Source organism: Suncus etruscus, chromosome 10 (genome assembly GCF_024139225.1).
Source record: "Suncus etruscus isolate mSunEtr1 chromosome 10, mSunEtr1.pri.cur, whole genome shotgun sequence".
NCBI lineage: Eukaryota > Metazoa > Chordata > Mammalia > Eulipotyphla > Soricidae > Suncus > Suncus etruscus.
In genome coordinates, this window is record NC_064857.1 from 27936095 (window position 1) to 27959402 (window position 23308).

At 34.1% G+C, this 23308-nt stretch overlaps 1 protein-coding gene and 1 non-coding gene across 2 annotated transcripts in view; one reads left to right on the forward strand and one right to left on the reverse strand.

The window, feature by feature from the left end:
* PREX2 (phosphatidylinositol-3,4,5-trisphosphate dependent Rac exchange factor 2) overlaps nt 1–23308 on the reverse strand; it is a 304551-nt gene that overhangs the window by 70305 nt on the left and 210938 nt on the right. The window contains exons 30-33 of the mRNA XM_049781797.1: nt 22972–23100; nt 12503–12544; nt 4763–4980; nt 328–430 (exon numbers count right to left, since the gene is read on the reverse strand). Of these exons, the coding sequence (XP_049637754.1) occupies nt 328–430; nt 4763–4980; nt 12503–12544; nt 22972–23100 (492 nt within the window). The remainder of the gene's footprint in view (nt 1–327; nt 431–4762; nt 4981–12502; nt 12545–22971; nt 23101–23308) is intronic.
* Nucleotides 13649–13777, forward strand: LOC126021235 (small nucleolar RNA SNORA51). The gene has a single exon (XR_007499827.1). It is a non-coding gene; the product is annotated as a small nucleolar RNA SNORA51 (small nucleolar RNA).

Sequence of the window (23308 nt, forward strand, 5' to 3'; positions counted from 1 at the left end):
TGAGCATAGTTAGATCAGAGCAACATGGCAGCACTGGTCCCAGAACTGACCCTTCAAGCTTATGTCAACTTGCAGAGCATTATAGGGCATGGCGGCCAGCTTGCTATCTCAGCATTACCTGGAAAGGCCCTTATAAATCACAAATAATAAAAGTCTAAAACAACCTCTCAAGAATTTCTACAGTTTTATTATAAAATATTTTATATAAAATATAAATATCCATATAAAGTGCATGCATATCAAGTACATTAATATCAACATGTATTCACATGTTGTTTGATAATAAAGAAATTTGATGAAACATCTATGAGACTTTTAGCTACTTACTAGCAACAAGCGGTTCCTCTTCTGATGGCTTAAAGTAAAAGGAAACTTTTTCCAAGTCAAATAGTGCAACCAGTGTATCTTCTAGCATAGCTTGTTCATCTGTCTAGATGAAAGTAAAATATACCTATCATGAATATATAGGACTGAATAAATTAAAATATAACAGAGTAGAAAAATAATACATCCAGATCAAAACTTTCACTTTTTAAAAAATAAAACAATTAGTCCACTCTTACCTGCAATTTTATTGCTCAAAATGAAATGAGCAAATCCATCAAAGTCACATTTCTTTTACAATTCCCTTTTTTTCTAATGTGAAAATATCTGTGAAACTTTTAATTTCATTTTGTAGAGTTTAATCATATTACAAATTCTGCCTATACTAATAAATATACACAGAAAACATTCTAAACTTCTATACTTTTATTATAATTGAAAAGCAAAAATAGTGTTTGATGTAAGTCATAATGGTCATTCATTTGGCAATAGAGTAATCTACACAATATTCAATTTGCAATTTATTAGAACTGTGATAAAAGCAATTTGTATGTGTGTAATGACTTCTCTTCCAAAGAGCTTGGGGACAAGAATAATTTTCACCTCACTTGTTTTTATGAATCCTTAATCTAACATCTTACGAATATGAAATCCAATCTGTCTTAATCATTTGTCTCTTTATTATAGGATTTTATTTAGAGCCAGAACAGGTAAGGCCCAGATGTGATAAGAAGTTCAGTGCAAGTCTCAGCAATGTCATTTTTCTAGATTTGATAGATTATGGCCTTTTAAATAGTAGTTTGAAATACTATCGATAGTCTTTAAGCAATTTAATGACAAAAGAATAATCAGCCTTACCACATACACCTTATCTTTTAATAGCTGAAACTAGTTAGAAGGAATATATTGTTTTCTTATGAATGTTATTTTTACTTTAATAAACTTTTGAAAGCTGCTATCTGTCAAGTTTATTGTTATTTTTTTTGGTAGATTAGTAAGGCTTGAAGGAGGAATTTAAGAATTTTTAATATAAAAAGAGTCACTAAAAAAGTCAAGATCCCAAAAAGGGCAGCATAGAACTAAAAGGTTACGAATTGTCACCTTGCCTCTATTGTTCTTCATTGAGTATGCTGTTCACACTACATGTTAAAGAAAATGCATATTACACCATCATTTTGTAAAAGTTCTTTGAAGCAGCTAGAAAATGTCATGAACTTAGAGTTAGGCAAACAGGATTGAAGAAGCTGTTTTTTTCAGCTGAATGGAAAATGCATGGAAAGAAATGTCTCCAACAGATTTACCTCTGATCACACGAGTGCTTTAGCAGATGTGGCCAAACCCAAAAGGCCCCTTACTGTGCCCAAGGCCACACAGACCATCCAAGCCCGCAGCTCTGAAAGCCAGTTAGATCTCAAGGTCTGTATGTTCTTGTTACAAATGCAGAAATACTCTGGTTTTGTAGAAAGTTTTTTCTGAGCAATCAATTATTTAATTAAACTTAAAGGTTACACAAGCCCAATTCAAAAATGATATTTAAGATAAAATTTACATTTTACAAAATGCATTCATAAAGCACATGGCATGGTGCATATAGTATATACTTCACAAAGTTATGTTACTATTAACTTAATCTAAATTTGGAATATATCATGCCCACTCTAATAAAAGTTTTACACCATTAGAATTCACTGCCCATTTCTTTTTTCCTAACCTCCTGCCCCAGGCTATCACTAACCTACTTTGTCTTTAAAATTTGCCTTTTTAGCATATTATATAACAATGTGACTGAAAATAGAAGTACTTTTGCAACTGTCTTGATTTATAAAGCATGCTTCCAAACTATATCCATAATATAGCATGTATGCTTATTTTTATTGGCAAATAAAACAATAGTATAGAATAAGCCACAACTTTGAGTTCTGGACATATTGGTTGTTCCAAGTGTTTTCTATCTATAATGAGAAATTGTGTATATGTATACATTTGTATACATATTTTGTTCATGAGCATAAAATTTACTCCTCTTGGGTGTTAATAATGAGCAGAACTTCTGTGTATAATATTTTTAGGAACTGTCAAACTGTCATCTAAAATAGCTTTACTAGTTTACAGTCCTAGCAGAAAAGTCGAGCACTATAATTTCTTCAGATCCTTATGAATATTTGCAATTTCATATTTGTCTATTAGATTACAGCTACCCATGCCATGTATAAAAATTACCTCATAGTGGTTTTGATTTGAATTCCTTCAATGGCTAACATTATCTTCTTGTGTGTTTTTAGCTATTTTATATCTTAATCAGAGAAATATCTGCTTACATCCATTGCTCATGTTATAGTAAATTTTTGTTGCTATGTTTATTCTTTATACATATGATGAAAATAACAATTAACAGATAAATGGCATACCAATATTTTCCTAATTTCTTGGCTTTTCATATAAAGTTATTATTTTTACTTGGGGGGGTCAAACCCAGCAGTGCTCAGGGTTTATTCCTTACTCTGCACATAGGGTTCACTTCTGGGATGGGGCATATGGTGTGCCAAAGTTTTGCGTGGGCACCTGCAAGGCAAGAATTCTACATATTGTACTATTAACACCCAGAACAAAAGAAATTGAAATTGAAATTGAAATTAAATCAAGCATTTGATTATAACATGGCAGTTTAAAACTAGGAGAAAACAAAACCTCATGCAGTTATTCATTCATTCAATAAACACAGATTGCCCACCTATTGTGTAATTAGGAAGTGGTTTCCTATGTATGTAAAATATATTTGAAAAAAATACTTACTTAGTTCTAAACAGGCCTCCAAAGGTAGCCTATTTCATTGTTTTATTATTTAAATTTTTCATTATTTTCAATTTTTCCATTAATTAAACCCTTTTTAAATTGTATTAGTAGAAAAACAAGAAGATTATCATAAATTCTTGGAGGGCAAAATCATTTTAAGAAAGATTACTTTTTCTCTAATGTACAATGAAATGGACTTTCTTACCTTATCATTTCAGAGCCTTTATACCTTTATAGCATAGTAATAACCCCTCTACTATTAGCCTCATGGAAGAAAAAATTTACTTTGCTATATAAACCAAATATACTTGCCTAAAATCTCAAACGAGCTTCCTGGCAGTCATGCTTCCTATGTGTATTTTAATAGCTACAGTAGCATTTGTGTTTAAAAATATAATACTATTTAATGAACACAAAAACCAGCATATCTGAGTAAACATATTTATGTTCCAATAACTATCACAAATCCAGAAATAAAATGGTGAAAACCCTCTAATCATGTTTGTTTATCAACTTAATACTTAAAGACTGTTCCATCTGATCCATGGTGAAAAACTGCCACACAATCAATGATTATTCTATAGTTATTAAGGCTATGTTCTTCAATTTAACAGAATTAACACAGAGATAAAGGAACTAAAATCATTTAATACATGCAAATTTTATGTGAGTTGTCAGAGCTTGTCTATCAAGCACACTCCAGAATAGCAACCTCACTGAAAACTTCCATTCCATAGCAGGTTGCCTCTTTTGGACTAGAAACAAGAAACAGAGGCAGAAAGACCCTTTTTCCTGGAATGAACCTTGTTCACTCAGTGGTTAGGATATAGGAATTGGAAACAGATGGAGGCTTTCTAGCTTTTAGCAGCCACAGAAAATAAATCATAAAGGGAAGAAGGAATACCTCCTACATACTTATTAAAACTTTGCTTTTTCATTTAAAAAGGTATTATTTAAATATGGCAAGAAAATAGAAGACATCAAATGTGGGAAAACTCTTAGACCTGAATTAGAGCAATAAAAATGTATGGAGAAAAATGTATTTGAGGGTCTGGAAGTAATAAACGACCAATGGTAAGAACTTTGGACCTCACCTATACTTCAAAAATATGACAACCAACTCTACTGCATACCTAAGACCAAAATTACCAAAATAATTACACAAAAAATGTGCTTTTCAAGGAGACAGAGAATAGGAATGGGAAGGAACTTTGGCTCATTGTTGAAAGAATGTGACATTGGTTGTAGGACTGGAGTTGAGACTCTTGGATGCATAGAACCTTAGCCAACAATATTATAAATAATATTGTTTATATAAATACTAAAAACTGAAAATTATATATTCATTGCAGAGCAGACTCCCCAACAGTCTCCCAGAGCCCGGCTACCATTGCAGATTATACATGGTCCAGTAATATGGGCCTGACAAATTCCATCTTCTTATGCTGGAGGAGGGTGGGTGGGTGATGGAGATGGAATTTAGAGCCTCCTGCATTCCAACTCTTTGAACAGTCTCCCCAGTTCCAGTCTTTTCAGGTAGGCAATAATTAGACTGCTATAACAATAAGAAATAAACACTTCCTATTGGGGAACATAAGCACCATCTAAGTTACTATTGGCAGATGGTGGAAAAGTGGTTTCTTACCAAGTTAGGTGACAGAAGAGATTGAAAGTGAAACAGAACACCTGCATTGGCGATCTGGTCCAGCCACCGTCTGCTAGCTTCCCAAGTTTCCATTTCGCTTTCCTTGCTGTTGTCAAACATCTGGTTTAAAGCTGCCATGAGTTGCTCAGAAAACGCACATACCGTGGCCACAAGACTCTGGCAGAAAACCATGTCTCTCCGGAGCTGTGTCTCACTGTCTGTCATCCAGATCAACAATAACAAAAATCACATTGAAAGATGTTATAGGTGGAAAAAATCCATTAAGCATTTACTTTCACTATTATTTCATTCTTTCATTAAATTTACACCATATGAAAAAAATGCCAATTTAGGTTCTGTTAATGAGCATGTCTTTTTAGAAGACATTGAATGCCCCCAAATGTTAGGAAAAATTGAAATGATTTTCTTAATTGAAACGGTGATTTACTTTTGAAATCATTAATTTGTTTCATACAATATCAGGAAAGCAAAGGCTTATCTCATTAGCATTTTTTCAGATGGAATAAAAAATTTGTATTGCACATTTTTCTAAAGAAAACTTAAGGTTCAATCTGCATTTGTGCTGGCAACTTATTAAAATCATTATTAAATTTGTTATTATATGAATTATTAGTTATTATAATTGTATTTTTATTAAAATTAAAATTAATTTATTGTTTAAATTGTTATTTTATTATAACTGTCATTATTAATAGCATTATTATTAAAATTGTCTTTAAAATTATCTGAACTCCCTCAAATATTAATGGGAAATAGACACAAGTAAAAGTATTAATGTCTAATTATAATAATAAGCAATGACTGAATTTATTTATGCAAGTTCACATGGTATAAATATGCAGTTTATAAGGTTCCTATATTACTTTATTTTTCCTATGATGCTTAGTCCTCTGAACTGCCATTTTTAGTCCAGAGGTTTTTTTAACTGCAAAAAAAAAATACTATCTTTGTGAACCTGAACACAAAACATTCATTTAACTGAATGATTGATTGGTGTGAGACATTCACAAATTCCATAAACTATATCAACATCAAGCAGTATATTAAATGAAATATAAACACCATTCTACACATTGAAAAGTTACTTGTGCTAAAAGATCAACAAAGCATCTAGCCGCAAAATTGAATTGAGTATTTTAACTGCTTAGAATCTCCTAAAATAAAACACATTCAAAATGAATGTGTGACACACAGAAATTATAACTACCCTTTATTCAGGGATATTATCATTTTTATACATGAAAAGGCATAATTTGTATTCTCTTGATTTGGAGGTTGCACCAGGTACTCTCAGAGCTATCTCTCAGAAATATTTCCCATTTTGTTGATCAAAGTTTGCTTTTGTTGGTATTTAGGGATCACATTTTACAAGGTATTGACTATAGCTATCACACATGTAAAATCTGTGCTCCAGCCCCTTTGAGTCATTTCCCCATTTCAAAAAGGTATAATTAAGTAGTTTACCAAGAATACTGGATAGCAGTTTTTAATGACCATCCATTCAAAGTTTTGTATAGGCATAATATAATGCAGCATATATATGAAATATATAACACTTAGGCTATCTGTTAGTACAGTTCTTCCTGACAATATTATTAGAAAAGAATAAATGTTGAAAATATTTCATTGGAAAATAAAAATATTAATATTCAATTAAAAATAACAGTTGTGTTAGTGGGTCAAAATAGTAGAATCTGATAATTTCATGTGGTTCAATTTATTAACTGAACTAACAACACATGTTAGACATTTTCAAAACGTAGACATAGTTCACGGACCCCATTCTGATAACTGAATAGACATAGTTTGCAGATAACTTTAAAATGACTACACTAGGGATGATTTTGTTCTGTCCTAAATGAAGGGGGAAAAATCATCTGTCTTGAACAGAGTAGATATATATTTACTTAAAGTATGCAGGGCGAGCAAATATTTACTGAGTTCATTAAGGAACATTACAAACCAAACTAATAAACAAATGAATTCAGTAAAGTGAAAATTCATGAGCTCATGACCTGACTTCTCAAATTGCTTGAATTTAGTTTAACTTGTAAAGGAGCAGTTCATAAAGTTTCAGTCTAAATATGCAGTTAGAGTGCTGAGTTTGAACAAGTAAAAGTGACTCCATATAGTCTTATTTATTTATTTTTTAAGTTTGCTCTGCAGTGGTAGAGCATTTGCCTTGCATTTAGACGATGCAGGATGGACCCGGGTTTGATCCCAGGCAATTCATATGGTCTCTTGAGCCCGCCAGGAGCAATTTCTGAGTGCAGATCTAGGAGTAACCCCTAAGTGCTGCCAGATGTGCCCATAAATAAAAAAAATAAATAAATAAGCTTGCTCTGTAGTAAAGCAGAAATCTTGATCAGAAACTTTTTAATTAGGCTTGTGTGATAGAACAGAGGGCTCAAGATGCTTTTCTTGCACACATCTGACCTGGCAACCAACAGACCCCAAAACCCATCAGTATGATCCCTGAGCAGAGTCAGGGGCAAGCCCTGGGCACCACTGTGTGTGGTTCCCAAACTAGTAACAATAATAATAAACTTTAAAAAAAATTTTGTGGTGTTGGAAATCAAACTCATTTCCAACATGCCAGATATATGTTTTATAGTTGAGCCAAATAGCAGACTCACAAGAAAAAAAAAGTTAAATTTTAATAAATTTGGCAAGAATAATCTGATTTATAACTTGAGGATAATTTCTTTTAAAAGTCCTAATTTAGGTGACTGGAGCAATTGTATAGCAAGTAGGGCACTTATTTGCCTTGCACATGGCCAACCCAGGTTCAATGCCCAGTATCATCTATGGTCTATTCAGGCCCACCAGGAGAGTAGAGCCAGGAATAAATCCTGAGCACTATACAAAGTGGCTCAAAAAAAAAAAAAACTTCAAAAATTAAACAAAGGGGCCGGTAAGGTGGCCCCTAGAGGTAAGGTGTCTGCCTTGCAAGCGCTAGCCAAGGAAGGACCTCGGTTCGATCCCCCCCTGCATCACATATGGTCCCCCCAAGCCAGGGGCAATTTCTGAGCACTTAGCCAGGAGTAACTCCTGAGCATCAAACGGGTGTGGCCCGAAACAAAACAAAACAAAACGAAAATTAAACAAAGAGAAATCTTAATTGAGAGGATTAAGATAGTATAGTAGTTAGGGCTGGCATCATAGTGCCCCAAGCACCCCAAGGACAGGGGCAGGTTAAGTTCCAACAAAGCAGGATCACCACTCAGGTGCTGGTGTTGAAGTGCTGACTAGATTGGCTAAGAATCACCAGTGGGGGGCTTGGACACCCTAAGCACTGCTTGTGAATCCCCAGCAAAGTTCTTAACTGAGTGTCTCTAAGAGTCCCTACAATGAGTAAGGCCCCCTTGTCTTGCAATATGAAGTCAACATAATTTCAAATGGCCTCTGAATTCAATCAAGAGAAAAAAGCCAGGGTTAGCACCAGAGCACCAACTGATGTGGCTTTAAATAAAACAAAACTCTCACCCAGGGAGATGGGGGGTATTGTTGGGGGGAATGTTGCACTGGTGAAGCAGGGAATTCTTTTTATGACTTGGTACTTAAAGATCTTATTAAAAAAATTAAAAAATCTAAACTTAAAAGAGATCACCTTTATTTATTTTGGTGGGTGGAGTGAGTTTGTGGGCCATACTGAGTGGCACTAGAAGTTACTCCTGGCAGGCTTAGGGGATCATATGGGATTCTGGGGATTGAACCTGGGTCAACTGTGTGCAAGGCAAACGTTCTAGCCACTGTGCTATCACTCGGGACCCAGAAAAGTATTAAATCATTAATTCAAGTTTTTGGGTATTTTGTTTGGTTTGTTTTTGTTTGTTTGTTTGTTTGTTTGGGGGCCACACCTGTTGATGCTTGCGCTCAGAAATCGTTCCTGGGGGCTGGAGAGATAGCACAGCGGTAGGGTATTTGCCTTGCATGCAGAAGGACGGTGGTTTAAATCCTGGCATCCTATATGGACCCCTGAGCCTGCTGCGAGTGATTCCTGAGCATAGAGCCAGGAGTAGCCCCTGAGTGCTGCCTGATGTGACCCAAAAACCAAAGAAAGAAAAAGAAGTCACTCCTGGCTTGGGGGGGGACTGGGCAATGGGATGCCTGGCGATCAAACCGTGTCCGTCCTAGGCTAGAGCTCGCAAGGCAGATGCCTTACCTCTAGAGCCACTGTTGGTTTGTTTGATTTGTGCAAGAGCCTGACCAGTCTGTGTCCAGTGGTTATTACTGACTGTGCTCAGAACTGTTTCCTGTAAATGCTCTCAAGGAGACTATATGCAGAGTGCTGAAACAATTGAACCAAGGTTGGGCTTGGTTTGCATGAAATGCAAGCACTTTACCTATATTATAAACTCTCCAGTACTTTTAGTTCAAGCTCTTAATAATCAATAACTGCAGGTACTAATCATGTCACAGTTCCAATGGTACGAAGTGGTGTGTGTAAAGAGGTCCTTCGTTATGTCTAGGCTAAGAGTTGAGTGATGAAAATAAGTATACAAAATACCCTTGAATCAGACTACAATCTAAAGCACAAACTAATTTATTTTTGATGATTAAAGGTGACAAGTGTGAATTTTTACATATTCTTTAATAACTGCCTATATTTATATATTCATAAAGTTTGTTTTTACTTATCCAAAAACTTATAATGTGGACATTTTTCTCTGGCATAATTGAGTCATAGATAAAATTACTTGAGCAAATCATAATTTTGAAATTAAAATAGGCCTCAAGAAGAAACAATAACTATTCCTTTGATAACCTATGTGTCACAGAGATGATCTTTAAAATATGTTTTCATGAAGATAATAAATTCTAAACTCTTCATGAAGAGATTTTTAATTACCAACTTCCACTTTTAAAAATATTGCAAACAACTAATTAGTTGTATTTCAAAATACAAATCAATATTCAGAGCTTCTTAAAAACTATTTATATCACACAGCAAGTAACAAAGAAAACCCAGAGAGACATAAAGAAGTCTTTACGTCATATCCTCAACTAATACTTCAACTTCTTCACATATCTCTTCCCTCTATTTACTGAGACACACTCGCAACAATTTTTAGAGTAATTATTTTTAGAATATAATAAATTTTAGTATCTGAAATAATGGTACTACAGAACTCTCACTCCTTTTTTTTTAGCTATATGGAACTTGTACACATTACCCAAATACTAAAAAATTTTAAATATTCTATTGCCCATAGCTTCATCATGGGTTCAGTCTTTTGAATTAACTCAGTGAAATATGAACACTCATGAAGGTGTTAAAATATGATGTTTCCTTGTGAAATCCTTCCCTTCCTTCAGGAAATGTTATGCACTTCCTCCTTCCATCCCAGGCCGGATAGTATCCTTGCACTAGAGAACTCATTAGAAAACTTGTGAGGGGCCGGGCGGTGGCGCTAAAGGTAAGGTGCCTGCCTTGCCTGCGCTAGCCTTGGATGGACCGCGGTTCGATCCCCCGGTGTCCCATATGGTCCCCCAAGCCAGGAGCGACTTCTGAGCACATAGCCAGGAGTAACCCCTGAGCGTCACCGGGTGTGGCCCAAAAACCAAAAAAAAAAAAAAAAAAAGAAAACTTGTGAGAGTTTCCTCACTTATTTATGTTCCTCAAGAAAATATTATACCTCAAAACCAGAGGAAGTGGCATATATAACATGAATTATACTAAAGAAGTTTTGGAGGCATATAATTAGCTTTCCACAACCCACTGTATCCAGTTTAAACCATATGATTTAAGTAAGAGAACCCTAAATTAAAGCACAAGTATTCCCACTTCTAAAGTCTGGGTTAAAAAAAATGAAATAAAAACATAGAACACCATTAAAGTTACACTAATACTGTTGCTGTGACTCTTCTTTATTGTAGCTTATAGCATGGTGTCATGCACTGAGAGGTTTCTAAATTTTTCTAATGAACAGAAAAGTACCAGCGTGATAAATAAGCCATCACATATATAGTAATTCCCAGCAAGAACGTGTAGTTATTCAAAATTTACAAGTAACCATTTTTCATCAACGCTATTTCCATTCATCATTTATTAAAAAAAATAGATTGTGTATCACAATTGTTTTTAGCTCCTAAAATAAAAAATAAGAAAATAAGGTATTTCTAGTTTTTTGAGGAGAGCTTTTTTTTTTTTTAAATAAGAATTTTCTTGATGGAAAAATGAATATTTTTTTCTACCTAAAATAGACCTGTTTCATTTCAGTATTTAAAGACCCACTTAGACTTCTTTTCTGTATCTGTTTCAAAATCCAAACATTTAATCTCAAATATTTCTTAAAAATTCTTTATAAAAGTTGCATTATTAACTAGGTCTAAAGAGAATGAGATGATTTATGGACACAAACACACACACCAAAAAAAGTCACAGTTTTTATTCTGACTGTAGAGAAAAGAAAGCAAAATAAGCAAAGATTAAAAAAGGAGAGAGAAGATTAAGAACAAAAAGAAAAGAATAAAAAAATTGTAGGGAAATAATTTTGCAGTAATCTACCCTTCTCAAGCAAAGAGCATATTTTTAGAGCAGCAGTATAAAATAATTAAGCTATTTTGGGGGTGTTATCCTAGATACAAGTGGGCAGAAATTGTAATGAGTTGAAAATAAGGAGAGTTATGGCAGGACTAGAAAAATTACAATTAAAAGAGGATATAGGGGCCAGAGCGGTGGTGCAGCTGTAGGGCATTTGCCTTGCTTGCTGCTGTCCTAGGACAGATCATGGTTTGATCCCCTGGCATCCCATATGGTCCCCCAAGCCAGAAGCGAATTCTGAGCACATAGCCAGGAAGGAGTAACCCCTGAGTGTTACTGGGTGTGGCCCAAAAATAAAAAATAAAAAATAGGATCTAAATAAACAGCCATATCAGTATGAATAAGAAATGAACTCTAGGACTATTTTCAGAATTAATAGAACTAATTTTAACATTAAAATAGTCAACTAGTTACTCATTGACAGTTGAGCATCTTCTCGTCCAGATGTTTAAACATCTGGGTATTGTTTGAATACCATTTTCTAATCATAATTTCCATATTCTGCCTGAATGTTGATTTTTTTTTCATCCTAAAACTAGAAACAATGGTATTCTGAGTGGTTGTTGGAACACAATAATATCCAAAGAATTTAAGAATATCCAGGGTAAGAGGTAAAGTCTGATTTAAAAAAATATTATTATGTAAGATAAGCAAGGTATAAAAAAACTTGTTAAGCAAAAAACAGGCAACAAATAAAAAAGCCCTCTTGTTTGACTTAATTCATTAATTCAGTTATAATTTTAATGTTCTGAATTAGGAAAGTAGCACTCATGTCCTCTTAACAGAACTTTGACATTGCGATACCACCTATCAAAATTAAATCCTGCTTTTCCCTTTTCATAAATCTAAGATCACCTATATCCATCTTCATACTCAACAATGTGAGAAACAATTTTATAATAAGATCTTCCTGTAAAATTAGCTTTATAAAGCCCTTTCTTCTTTCTAAAATTATATCCTGTAAAAATATATTTCCCTTTTTAAATTTTGTTTGCAAGCAAAATGGAGATTATATTTTTATTTTCTTAAAAACTAAGTGTATTTTTATCTTCAATTTTTAAAGATAACAGATATTATTCCTATTTTATAAATAGCTGAAGGCTTTGCCTTCATATTATAAGGTCTTGAAGGGAAGTACAATTTCAAATAATAAAAATAAAGCAAAATATTACCTGAATATTCAAGAAGAGCCAGGAGTATTCTACACTTGACCTCTGCAAAGAATAAAACAGTATTAGCATAGTATTATAAATAGCACTTAGTTGTTATGTCTTCTTTTTTCCTGCAAATAACATTACATTTTAATTATGACTAAAATTTAACAGAATCTTGTGTTATTAGAATATAAAAATGCTATTATCATTTATCAGCCTCTATCAATTCTATCCAGTGTTCATGACCCTAAGACAGCTTTTGGTTTGAATAATGAAACTATATCATAGTATTCAAATCCTGCCTTCTTTGTAGTCACTTAAGTCATTATATCTTGCATGGTGTTCCCTAAACTGTACTTATTAAGGCTAATTACTTATATAAGGTAACTTACATAATTAAATTATTATAAATAATAATTATTACTTATATATAAATTATATATAATATAAACAAATTATTATAAATTAAATTGTTGTAAATTATTGGAATCATTAAATATTTTATTAAATGTCTAAATATAACTAAATTCTCTTATATATAGTATATATTATTCTCTTATATTATAGTATTACATGTGCTCTAATTATTTACTTGTATTTATATTTAGCATTATTAATGTACAACATACACATCTTTTTTCCTATTTATAGGTAAAGATATTCAACAACCAAGAACAGAAAACTATTACATGTTTCTAAATACACTTCCCAACCCTAGAGTCAGTCACCTCAACTCCTAGTCAGTCTTTTAGAGAAATGATTTGTATTTCCTTCACACACAATGCTACTAAATGTCTAATGCAACATGTGTCCCTATGCTTCCTTATGAGGAAGAATTTGCTTGCAATATTTAAATAAAAACACAGCGATTAAATGTGCCCCCAATTTATGGATAATAAAATAGGTTATGTTGAGTTCTTTTTTTTTTGGTTATGTTGAGTTCTATTTTACACATTTACACAATAGAGGAAGAAAAACAAACTTAATCAGTAAAAATGCAGGAAATACTTGAGAGTGCATTAAATTTTATAAGTGAGGTTGAAAGAACCAAAAGAACTTCAGGGGTAAGAATGCAGGTTGGATCAAGTGAGATGACTTGTCTATTCTAACTAGCTTGGATGATTTTCAAAAACTTGCTGATTACTTTTTCTATGTTTGAAACTTTAAATCCTGGTATATACAAAGTAATTTATAAGACAGTTGTTTCAGAAGGAGGAGGGATAGTAAATGCACCCCATATTCACCTCAGCCTAGGCCCTTTGCGTGGTCTGTATTGTGAATGGGGGTACATGAAAAAAAAAAACCCACAGTTGTTTTAGGCATTCAACACCAATCCCACCACTAGTGTGACCTTCCCTCCATCATATTCTTTCTTAAAACCTCTTCCCCAATGCTTCCCCTTAGCAACTTAATTTATTTTATATTTCTTATTACAACATATATCTCACAACTATGTTATGGAAGTAATTGTCTGAGGATTTGGTGAGCTGCTAGTTGCTAATTGAGCCATCTACATTATTGTTTTGCTAGACTATTTTCACTCTCAACCCGCTCATTTACAAGTGGTGATAATATCTATTTTACCTATTTCACAGGCTTGTATATGAAAAATAAATGTAAATTGAAATAATTAAAAATTAGTCGAACTTGCATGTATCAGTAGAATATGGTATTATTGTTGTCTGGCTCTAGTTTAATTAGCATAGCATCCTAAATAAGTCTCAAAAATCTTTTTTATTTGTTGCATAAAATAACTCAAAATATTGATTTAGTAGATTCAGTATACTTGCTAAAACTAAAAAATAATAGCATAAAATATAGAAGATATGAAATGCCTATCTATCATAGTAAGAATTTTATTATGCTATTAAGCAACTACAATCAAGAAGTCCCCAGAAAAATTATTTTGGACCAGAGGTTTCCAAATTTTATTGCTCAAATTTCGCTATTTCAATAAAAATTCAATAAAATTAAATTAGCATGGTGGCACTAGAGGTAAGGTGTATGCCTTGCAAGCACTAACCAAGGAAGGACCGCGGTTCGATTCCCCGGTGTCCCATATGGTTCCCCCAAGCTAGGGGCAATTTCTGAGCGCTTAGCCAGGAGTAACCCCTGAGCATCAAATGGGTGTGGCCTGAATATAAATAATAATTCACTGCCACCCTATACCTTAAAAATCTGCCACCTTCTATAAACAAAAAATAGAATCACCCCCCCACATTCAAAGATGGCATTACTATCACCCCTCATTTCTCCAGTGTCCTCCAGGAAGTGTATGCTCACTTTAGAAAACACTGAGACGCTGTAACTTTTTGGGAAAGGATCCAGAAATTTTGAACATGACACTTATCATAAATTTGGTAATTATAGACATGAATCATAGAGGATGAGAACAATAGGATTGGGACATAAAGTCATTCCTATTACTAAAGCATGAAAAAAGTGGGGGGGGGGGAAATGAACAGACTTGATTTGAAAAGAAGAATCCCCTCAAAATATAAGACAAAAACATAAAAGATGAAAAAAAACTTGCTGATAGGTACAAAAGCTTTTAAGTGAAAATTTATATTATGGAATAAAACATGTCCACAAATAAATATTTTTGCTTTTAAATTAAGGTAATAGTGGCTACAATTCTGTAACCAATTATATATTTTTTTCTTTTAAATCTCTTATCAGCAAACATCTTTTTTTCTTTTTGTTTTTGTTTTGTTGTTGTTGTTGTTGTTTTGGGTTTTTTTTTTTGTTTTTTTGTTTTTTCAGCCATACATGGTGACACTCAGAGGTTACTCTGGGCTATGCACTCAGAAATCTTACTCCTGACTGGAGGAGACCATATGGGACACCGGGGAATCAAACCTCAGACTGTCCTAGGCTAGTGCGCACAAGCAGATGTCTCACCGCTTGTGCCACTGCTCCAGCCTCAGCAAGTAATTTCTTCACATGTACTATCTCTTAAAATTAAACTCATTCTCAACCCTACCTATCAAAATCAAAATTCATATCTATAGGGGAAGGTCCAGGTAACTATAGATGCCAAATGCAAGTCTAAATCTTTACTTGTGCTTCTAACAAACTATTGAAATCATGGCCCCATCTTTGGATTTAATAGTTTTCTAGAATAGCCTAAAACTCAGAGAATTCTTCATTACAAAGTTCATTAGTTTCCTTTTAAAAATATAAATCAGAAAAAGATAAACTGAAGGAAAAGTTGGAACAAGATATGGGAAAATGGTGTGAAACTTTTGAGCTACTCCAAATATGCCATATACTGTTCTTCCAGTATCTGCACAAATTCTCCAAACTGAAAATGCAGAAATCTGTCTTGGGATTTTATGAAGCTTCATCATATAAGCATGATTGATTAAGTTCTTGATTGTCCCTGCAACTTAAATCCTTCTCCTTATATAATTATCTTAGATAAAAATCTGAGAATTGTTCTATTTTGGTATCCTATATGACTATATACATGCTATTGTACTTATTTTTGTTTGGGGACAAGACATAGCAGTGCTCAGAACTTATTCCTGTTTGTGCACTGAAGCATCACTCCAAACAATGCTCATGGGACCATATAGGGTGCTAGGGATTGAACCCAGGTTGGCTACATGTAAGAGATAGAATATGTTATTACATTTTATTTAACGAAGTATTTATTGAAACAAAACACTCAGGTTCTTTATTATTTTTAAAAATACTTAATCACCTTGAGATAGATAATTATTCAAGATTAAGTTGCAGGCATCTCATTTTAGCACTCAGTTCTTGTCCTGAATGATCATCATTTTCATAAATCTGTTATCTCCCATAAGTCTACTTCCCTAGTATTTGTGGCAAAATTCCTACCAAGTCCTCTTGAATTTAATGTCTATTTCTTTAGACCTTAATATCACACTATATTTTTTTAAAATTCCAAAAATGAGTGTGAACATTCTATGTCTATGCCTCTCCCTCTGACTTATTTTGGTCAGCATAATAATCTCATTGTCCATCCATGTATAAGCAAATTTTATGACTTCATTATTCCTAGCAGCTGCATAGTATTATGATGTGTAATGTACCATAGTTTGTTTATCCACTTATCTGTTCTCATACACATGGGTAGTTTCGAGGTTCTGGCCATTCTGACTAAGGCTGCAATGAGCATAAGAGTAAAAAAGGGCTTTTCTGCATTGTGATTTTGGGACCCTACCTAGAAGTGATATTGCTGGATCATATGAAAGCTCAATATAAGGATGGTGTAACATATGCAAGTCAATCAACATAATTTACTATATCAATAAGAGAAAAAAAAACATATGATCATAATAGATCAGAGAAAGCATGTGACAAGACCCTGCACCTATTCATGATAAAATCTTTCAAGATGGAAACTAAATATTCAGAGAATGACCCTCAGACTTACAATCAATTAATATTTGATAAAGGGGAAGTAACACAAAATGGAGCAAGTCTCTTCGACAAGTGGTATTGGGTCAACTGTTATCCACATGCCAAAAAATTAAAAAGCAAATGTGCCAAATAAGGAACGCTATTTAACACCACACAAAAAGGTCAAATAAAAATGGATTAAAAATCAGACCCGGAACTATAAGGTATATAGAAGAAACTGTAGGCAAAACACTTCATGACATTAAAACTAAAGGCATCTTCAGGGAGGAAACACCACTGTTTCCTTCCAAAGAAGTGGAAGCAGAGGTAAACAAATGGGATTACATTAAACCTAGAAACTTCTGCAATTCAAATCAAACAATGACTATGGTACAAAGGTCACCCACAGAATGGTAGAAACTATTCACACAACACCGATCAGATAAGGGGCTAATATCTAAGATATACAAGGTACTGACATAACTTAACAAGAAAAAAAATCCAACCCCATCAAAAAAATGGAGAGAAGAAATGAACAGACAGTTCTTCAAAAAAGAAATACAGATGAGCGAAAGACACATGTAAAAATTCTCCACATCACTAATCATGGGGAGATGCAAATCAAAACAACAGTGAGATATCATCTCATGCCACAGAGACTGACACACATCAGAAAGAGCAACTACTGCTGGTGTGGATGTGGGAAGAAATTCATTCATGTCTGTGGTAATGCCATCTAGTTCAGCCTTTTGGGAAAACAATATGAATATTCCTTTAAAAAAAACTGGACATTGAGCTCCCATATGATCCAGAAATATACTCCTTGGGATGTACCCTAAGAGTATACAATACAATAATGCCCTCTACACTCCTATATGCATAACAGCACTATTTACAATAGCCAGTATCTGGAAATAACTCAGATGTCCAACAACAAATTGTGGTACAACACCTGTGGTACATCTATACCATGGAATACTCTAAAGCTGTTATAAGAAACGAAGTTACAAAACTTACTTATACATGGATGGAATTAGAGTCTATTATGTTGAATGAAATATGTCAGGGAGAGAAATAAGCACAGAATAATAACACTCAAATGTGGGTTTTAAGAAAAATAAAAGATAGTATAATAATAACCAGAGACAATAGAGATGAGAGCTGGAAGGACCAGCCCTTGATAACAAGCTTATCACAAACAAAGGCAAGTGCAGATAGAGAAATAACTACACTAACAGCTACCATGACAATAGAGAGAAAAACAATGTCTGTCTTGAAGACACAGAGGGGATTGGGGAAAGTAGGAAAGGGAGGAATGAAACAATGGTGGCAGGAAAGTTGCACTGGTGAAAGGGGGTGTGCATTTTATGACTGAAATCCAATTATGAACATGTTTGTAACCATTGTACTTAAATAAATTATTAAAAAATGTCTGCCCCAGAGACATGCAGGGGGACTGTGGGGAGGAAACAGGACACTGGTGGCAGCAAATGTATACTGGTGAAGGGTGGTGCACTGTATATGAATGAAACTCAATCATGAAAAATTTTGTGACCTGTGTTTAAATAAAACAATTAATTATAAAAAGGGCATGGACATGAATGTACTCCCATTTTACTATATCTCATATGCTCTAAAATTTCCCTACAAGTCTTCTTCTTACCACTCTTTATGAAACCAAGGCTCAACCTTTTCCTTGGATCTTTTTTGACACAAATGAAGTGTTCTGCATAATGTACAACTTATATTAAATATGTTTTTTCTTGTTACATCATCTTTTGTCAGTTTAATTTACAGAGCCCCGGCCAGAAAATTTAATTCAGCAGCACTATTTTTTTTCTCTCCTCAACAGGAACATCAGATTGAGATCCTGATAGCCACATACTAAATAATTATGTCAATTCCAGAGACATGGCATTGTGTGAAATATCCAGAGAAGACTTCACTTTCCATTAAACCATTCCCTTTACAAGGATAAGTTGGGAAAAAGAAAGACGAAGATAAATTCAAGATAAATAAGTGAGATTCAGAGTCCCCCCCATATGACAAGAACATTTCAAGAATCTCAATGATTCTGCTTCCCTTTATGTGACAGGTTTAAACTCCACACAGATTACCAGCACAAGGTAGTTTTATTTTCTCTCTTGAATAGTTTGTTGATCTAAGCTAATGATTCACATGTTTTCAATGACTTGCTTTCTGTGGTCCAAATCAGAACTCTTACTCAAGGAGTAATTGCATGTCACAGGCACTTGCAAACTAAATTCTTTAGGGTCCTACCTGCACTCCTGACACCACAGCTCTCATCTAAACAGACTCAATAGCTCTTGAGCTCCCATGACCAAGAGTGGCACCAATATTCTCAGCACATATCAAACAAGAAATATATGTAGATACCATCCAATTGGCTGCTTGTGATATACAGAAATATAACTTGGGATGAAAAATGTCAAGTTCTGAAAATGAATACACTTTAAAAATTTAAGGTCATTAACTTGCATTAATAGTTCCTTTTGCACTCCGGCCTGGTTTTATTTCAGGACCAAGAGTATTGTGTGGTGCTTGTCTTTATTGCTGTAGTGCTCACTGGATATTTTATTTGATATTTCTTTCTATATCGTTGCAGTGTTTCAATTACCGTTTTCCTGTCCTCTGTCAAACCGAGGTTGAAAGTTGCTAAAAGGACTCCGCCAATTTTCAGCTTCTTTGATTTTTTACCCCATTCTATTGCTTTTCTTTCCTTCAAACAAAACCACATAACTTGAACTATCTAGCTCCGCCTCTCAAATAGAGGGGGAAACAAGGGAGGGTACCAAGACCAAACAAATATATGATCACTAAGTAGGAAGCCAGACACAGAGGGGAATACTTATTCTAGCAGTCCAGGGGGGGTAAGGGTGGGGGAGATGGATTGTGGGAAGGGAATGGGGGTGGAGGGAGGACAAATTTGGTGATGGAAATTCCCCTGATTCAATGTTAATATGTACCTAAAATACTACTGTGAAAGATTTGTAAGCCAAATGGTCAAAATAAAAATTAAAAAAGTTAATATAACAAAAAAATATGTTATAAAAACAGTTTTGATATGAAGACTAGAATTTAGACACATGAATTTATAATTCTAATGTCAAGAATTATGGAGCTTATCTTGCACCCAGTCAACCCAGGTTTGATTCCCAGCATCTCATATGGTCCCTAGAACATTGCCAGGAGTATTTCCTGAGTGCAGAGCCAAAAGTAATGGCTGAGCATTGCCAGGTATGAACACATCCCTCCCCAAAAATAAGAATAAAGTATGTTATCACATAGCAGAATTTTACTATGATTTATTTGGAGTTTTTCATATCTGTAATTTCTCTTTTGATCTATAAATAATATCTATTTAATAATAGGCTGTTTAACATATACAAACATATATGTAAATATTTATACATATATATACATACATATATATAAGAATATTTCTAGGCTGAAGATTTAGTAATCCCAAAATAGGAGCCAAAGAGATAGTACAGTGGGTAGAGTGCCTGTCTTCCATGTGGCAGACCTTATTTCAGTTCCATGTTTTCTTCTCCTCCATCCCCCCAGCCCATAAATGATTCTTAAGTGCAGAGACAGGAGTAAATCCTGAGTGTGGTTTACTGAGTGTGGCTCATTAAAAAAAAAGAAAGACAATAACAAAAATATTTTAGCCATCTCTTCATTTAGTAAATTAAAAGCTCAGAGATCCAGAGAAGTTAAGTTTCAGGTTTAGGCAAAAATTTTACTGTGTCTAAATTTTTTTCTCAGAAAAGCATAAAAGTCTCTTATTTATACTGAAAAATATAAAAGAGTTCATTATTAGGGTTATACTATTATCCTATTTATCGCTATTACACCCAAATGACAGAGAATTGACTAAAACTCCATTGCAATAGGCACAACATACATAGTAGAGGTTTCTCAAACTTAGCATTATTAGCATTTTGGGACCATATAATGGCTGTATGAGTCTATATTATACAATTAGGAATGTTTACTAGCACCCCTATATCCATCCACTAGTTTTCAATAGCATACAGGATTTCGCTAGCCAAAAATGTCTACAGACAATGCTAAAAATTACTATACTCATCAAAAAGATCTGAATTATTATTGGGTATCAAGTAAAAATCATGATAGTAAGAAATATTTTTAAAATATTAAAAATGAGGAAACTGCACTCAGCAAGCAAGTGAAAGCAGAGATTAACAGATGGGAATATATTAAGCTGAGAAGCTTCTGCACCTCAAAGGAAATAGTGCCCAGGATACAAGAGCCACCCACTAATTGGGAGAAACTATTCATCCAGTACCCATCAGATAAGGGGCTAATATCCAAAATATACAGGGCATTGATAGAACTCTATCAGAAAAAAAACATCTAATCCCATCACAAAATGGGGAAAAGAAATGAACAGACACTTTGATAAAGAAGAAATACAAATGGCCAAAAGGCACATGAAAAAATGCTCCACATCACTAATCATCAGGGAGACTCAAATCAAAACAACTATGAGGTACCACCTCACACCACAGAGATTGGCACACAACATAAAGAATGAGAAAAAACAGTGTTGACGGGGATGCAGTGAGAAAGGAAATCTTATCCACTGCTGGTGGGAATGCCGACTAGTTCAACCTTTCTGGAGAGTGATATGAAGATTCCTCCAAAAACTGGAAATTGAGCTCCCATACGATCCAGCTATACCACTCCGAGGAATATACCCTAGGAACACAAAGATACAATACAAAAACCCCTTTCTTACACCTATATTCATTGCAGCATTATTTACCATAGCAAGACTCTGGAAACAATCAAGATGCCCTTCAACAGATGAATGGCTAAAGAAACTGTGGAACATATACACAATGGAATATTATGTAGCTCAGGAGAGATGAAGTCGTGAAATTTTCCTATACATGGATGTACATGGAATCTATTATGCTGAGTGAAATAGTCAGAGAGAGAGAGAGAGAGAGAGAGAGAGAGAGAGAGAGAGAGAGAGAGAGAGAGAGAGAGAGAGAGAGAGAAGAGAGAGAGAGAGATGGAGAGATGGAGAATGGTCTCACTCATTTATGGGTTTTAAGAAAAATGAAAGACATTTCTCAACACTTTTCAGAGACAAAAAGAGAGGAAGGATGGACGTTACAGTCCACATGATGGACCTCATCACAAAGAGTGATAAGTTTAGTTAGAGAAATAACTACATTGAGAACTATCCTAACAATGAGAATATATGAGGGAAATAGAAAGCCTGTCTAAAGTACAGGTGGGGGTGGGAGGAGGGGAGGAGGGAAATTTGGGACATTGGTGATGGGAATGTTACACTGGTAATGGGGGGGGTGTCATCTTATATGACTGAAACCCAACCACAATCATGTTGGTAACCAAGGTGTTAAATAAAAAATAGTATAAAAAAGATAAAAAATTAATAATGAGTGGTGTAATATTTAAAATTATTTCATTCCCATAAATAATAGCAATTGAATGTTTAGGCTTTTCATAACATTTAGATTCATGTTTTTGAATATTTTATAAATTCCTCTGATATTATTCTATATTATAAAATATCTATCTTTTCATTTCCAACTTATCTTAAGATGTATGAGCCCTTATTTTATAATTGAAAGTATTCGCCTTGAATATTTTTGCCTTTCTCTAGAATCTTTAGGCAACTCCTTTAAAAATCTGTGAACTTCCCTGCGTTCTTCACCCTTCCTGTCCCTTATCATAAATAAAATTTTTATTGTGCCAGAGCCATAGAACAGCAGGTAGTGTGTTTGCTTTGCATGCAGTCGACCCAGGTTCAGGAATGACCCCTGAGCTCAGAGTCAAGAATATTTTCAGCACCACTGGGTGTAGCCAACAACAACAACAACACAACAACAACAAATTTCCTAATATTGACCACAAAAAATCTCCTTAAATCTGCATAATTTAGTTCTCTGGGAATATGGTCTTCTAATATTCCTTTATTTTGCCTCCTCCCTCATTGTTTTTATTTTTTTTTACTTTTTCCATAATCAAGACATGACAAAACTTTATGTTTTAGAGGGTTTATGTGGTACATCATATTCCTTGATTTTCAATCTGACCTTCAACAAATTTTCTGATATTCTGAGCAAGACTCCGGACACTGCTGGGAAGATTCCAAGGATCTTGCTTGATGTGAAGCCTTATCCTTTTGGGGCAGCACAATTTTGGCTCCATTTCCTGCTGAAATTCTAAAGTACAGAAAATCTTACTTAAGTCTCAATGAATTACCGAACATAAAAATAAGCTTTAACCTTCAGAATTCTCTTTTGCTGCAATTGTCCAAAATCAATATAATAGTGATTTCTTTAGCTATATTGAGAAAATTGTTAAATCTTATAAGGCAAACAAATCTCAGCATCCTTATATTTCAAAATTGTCTATTATTATTTGAGGGGA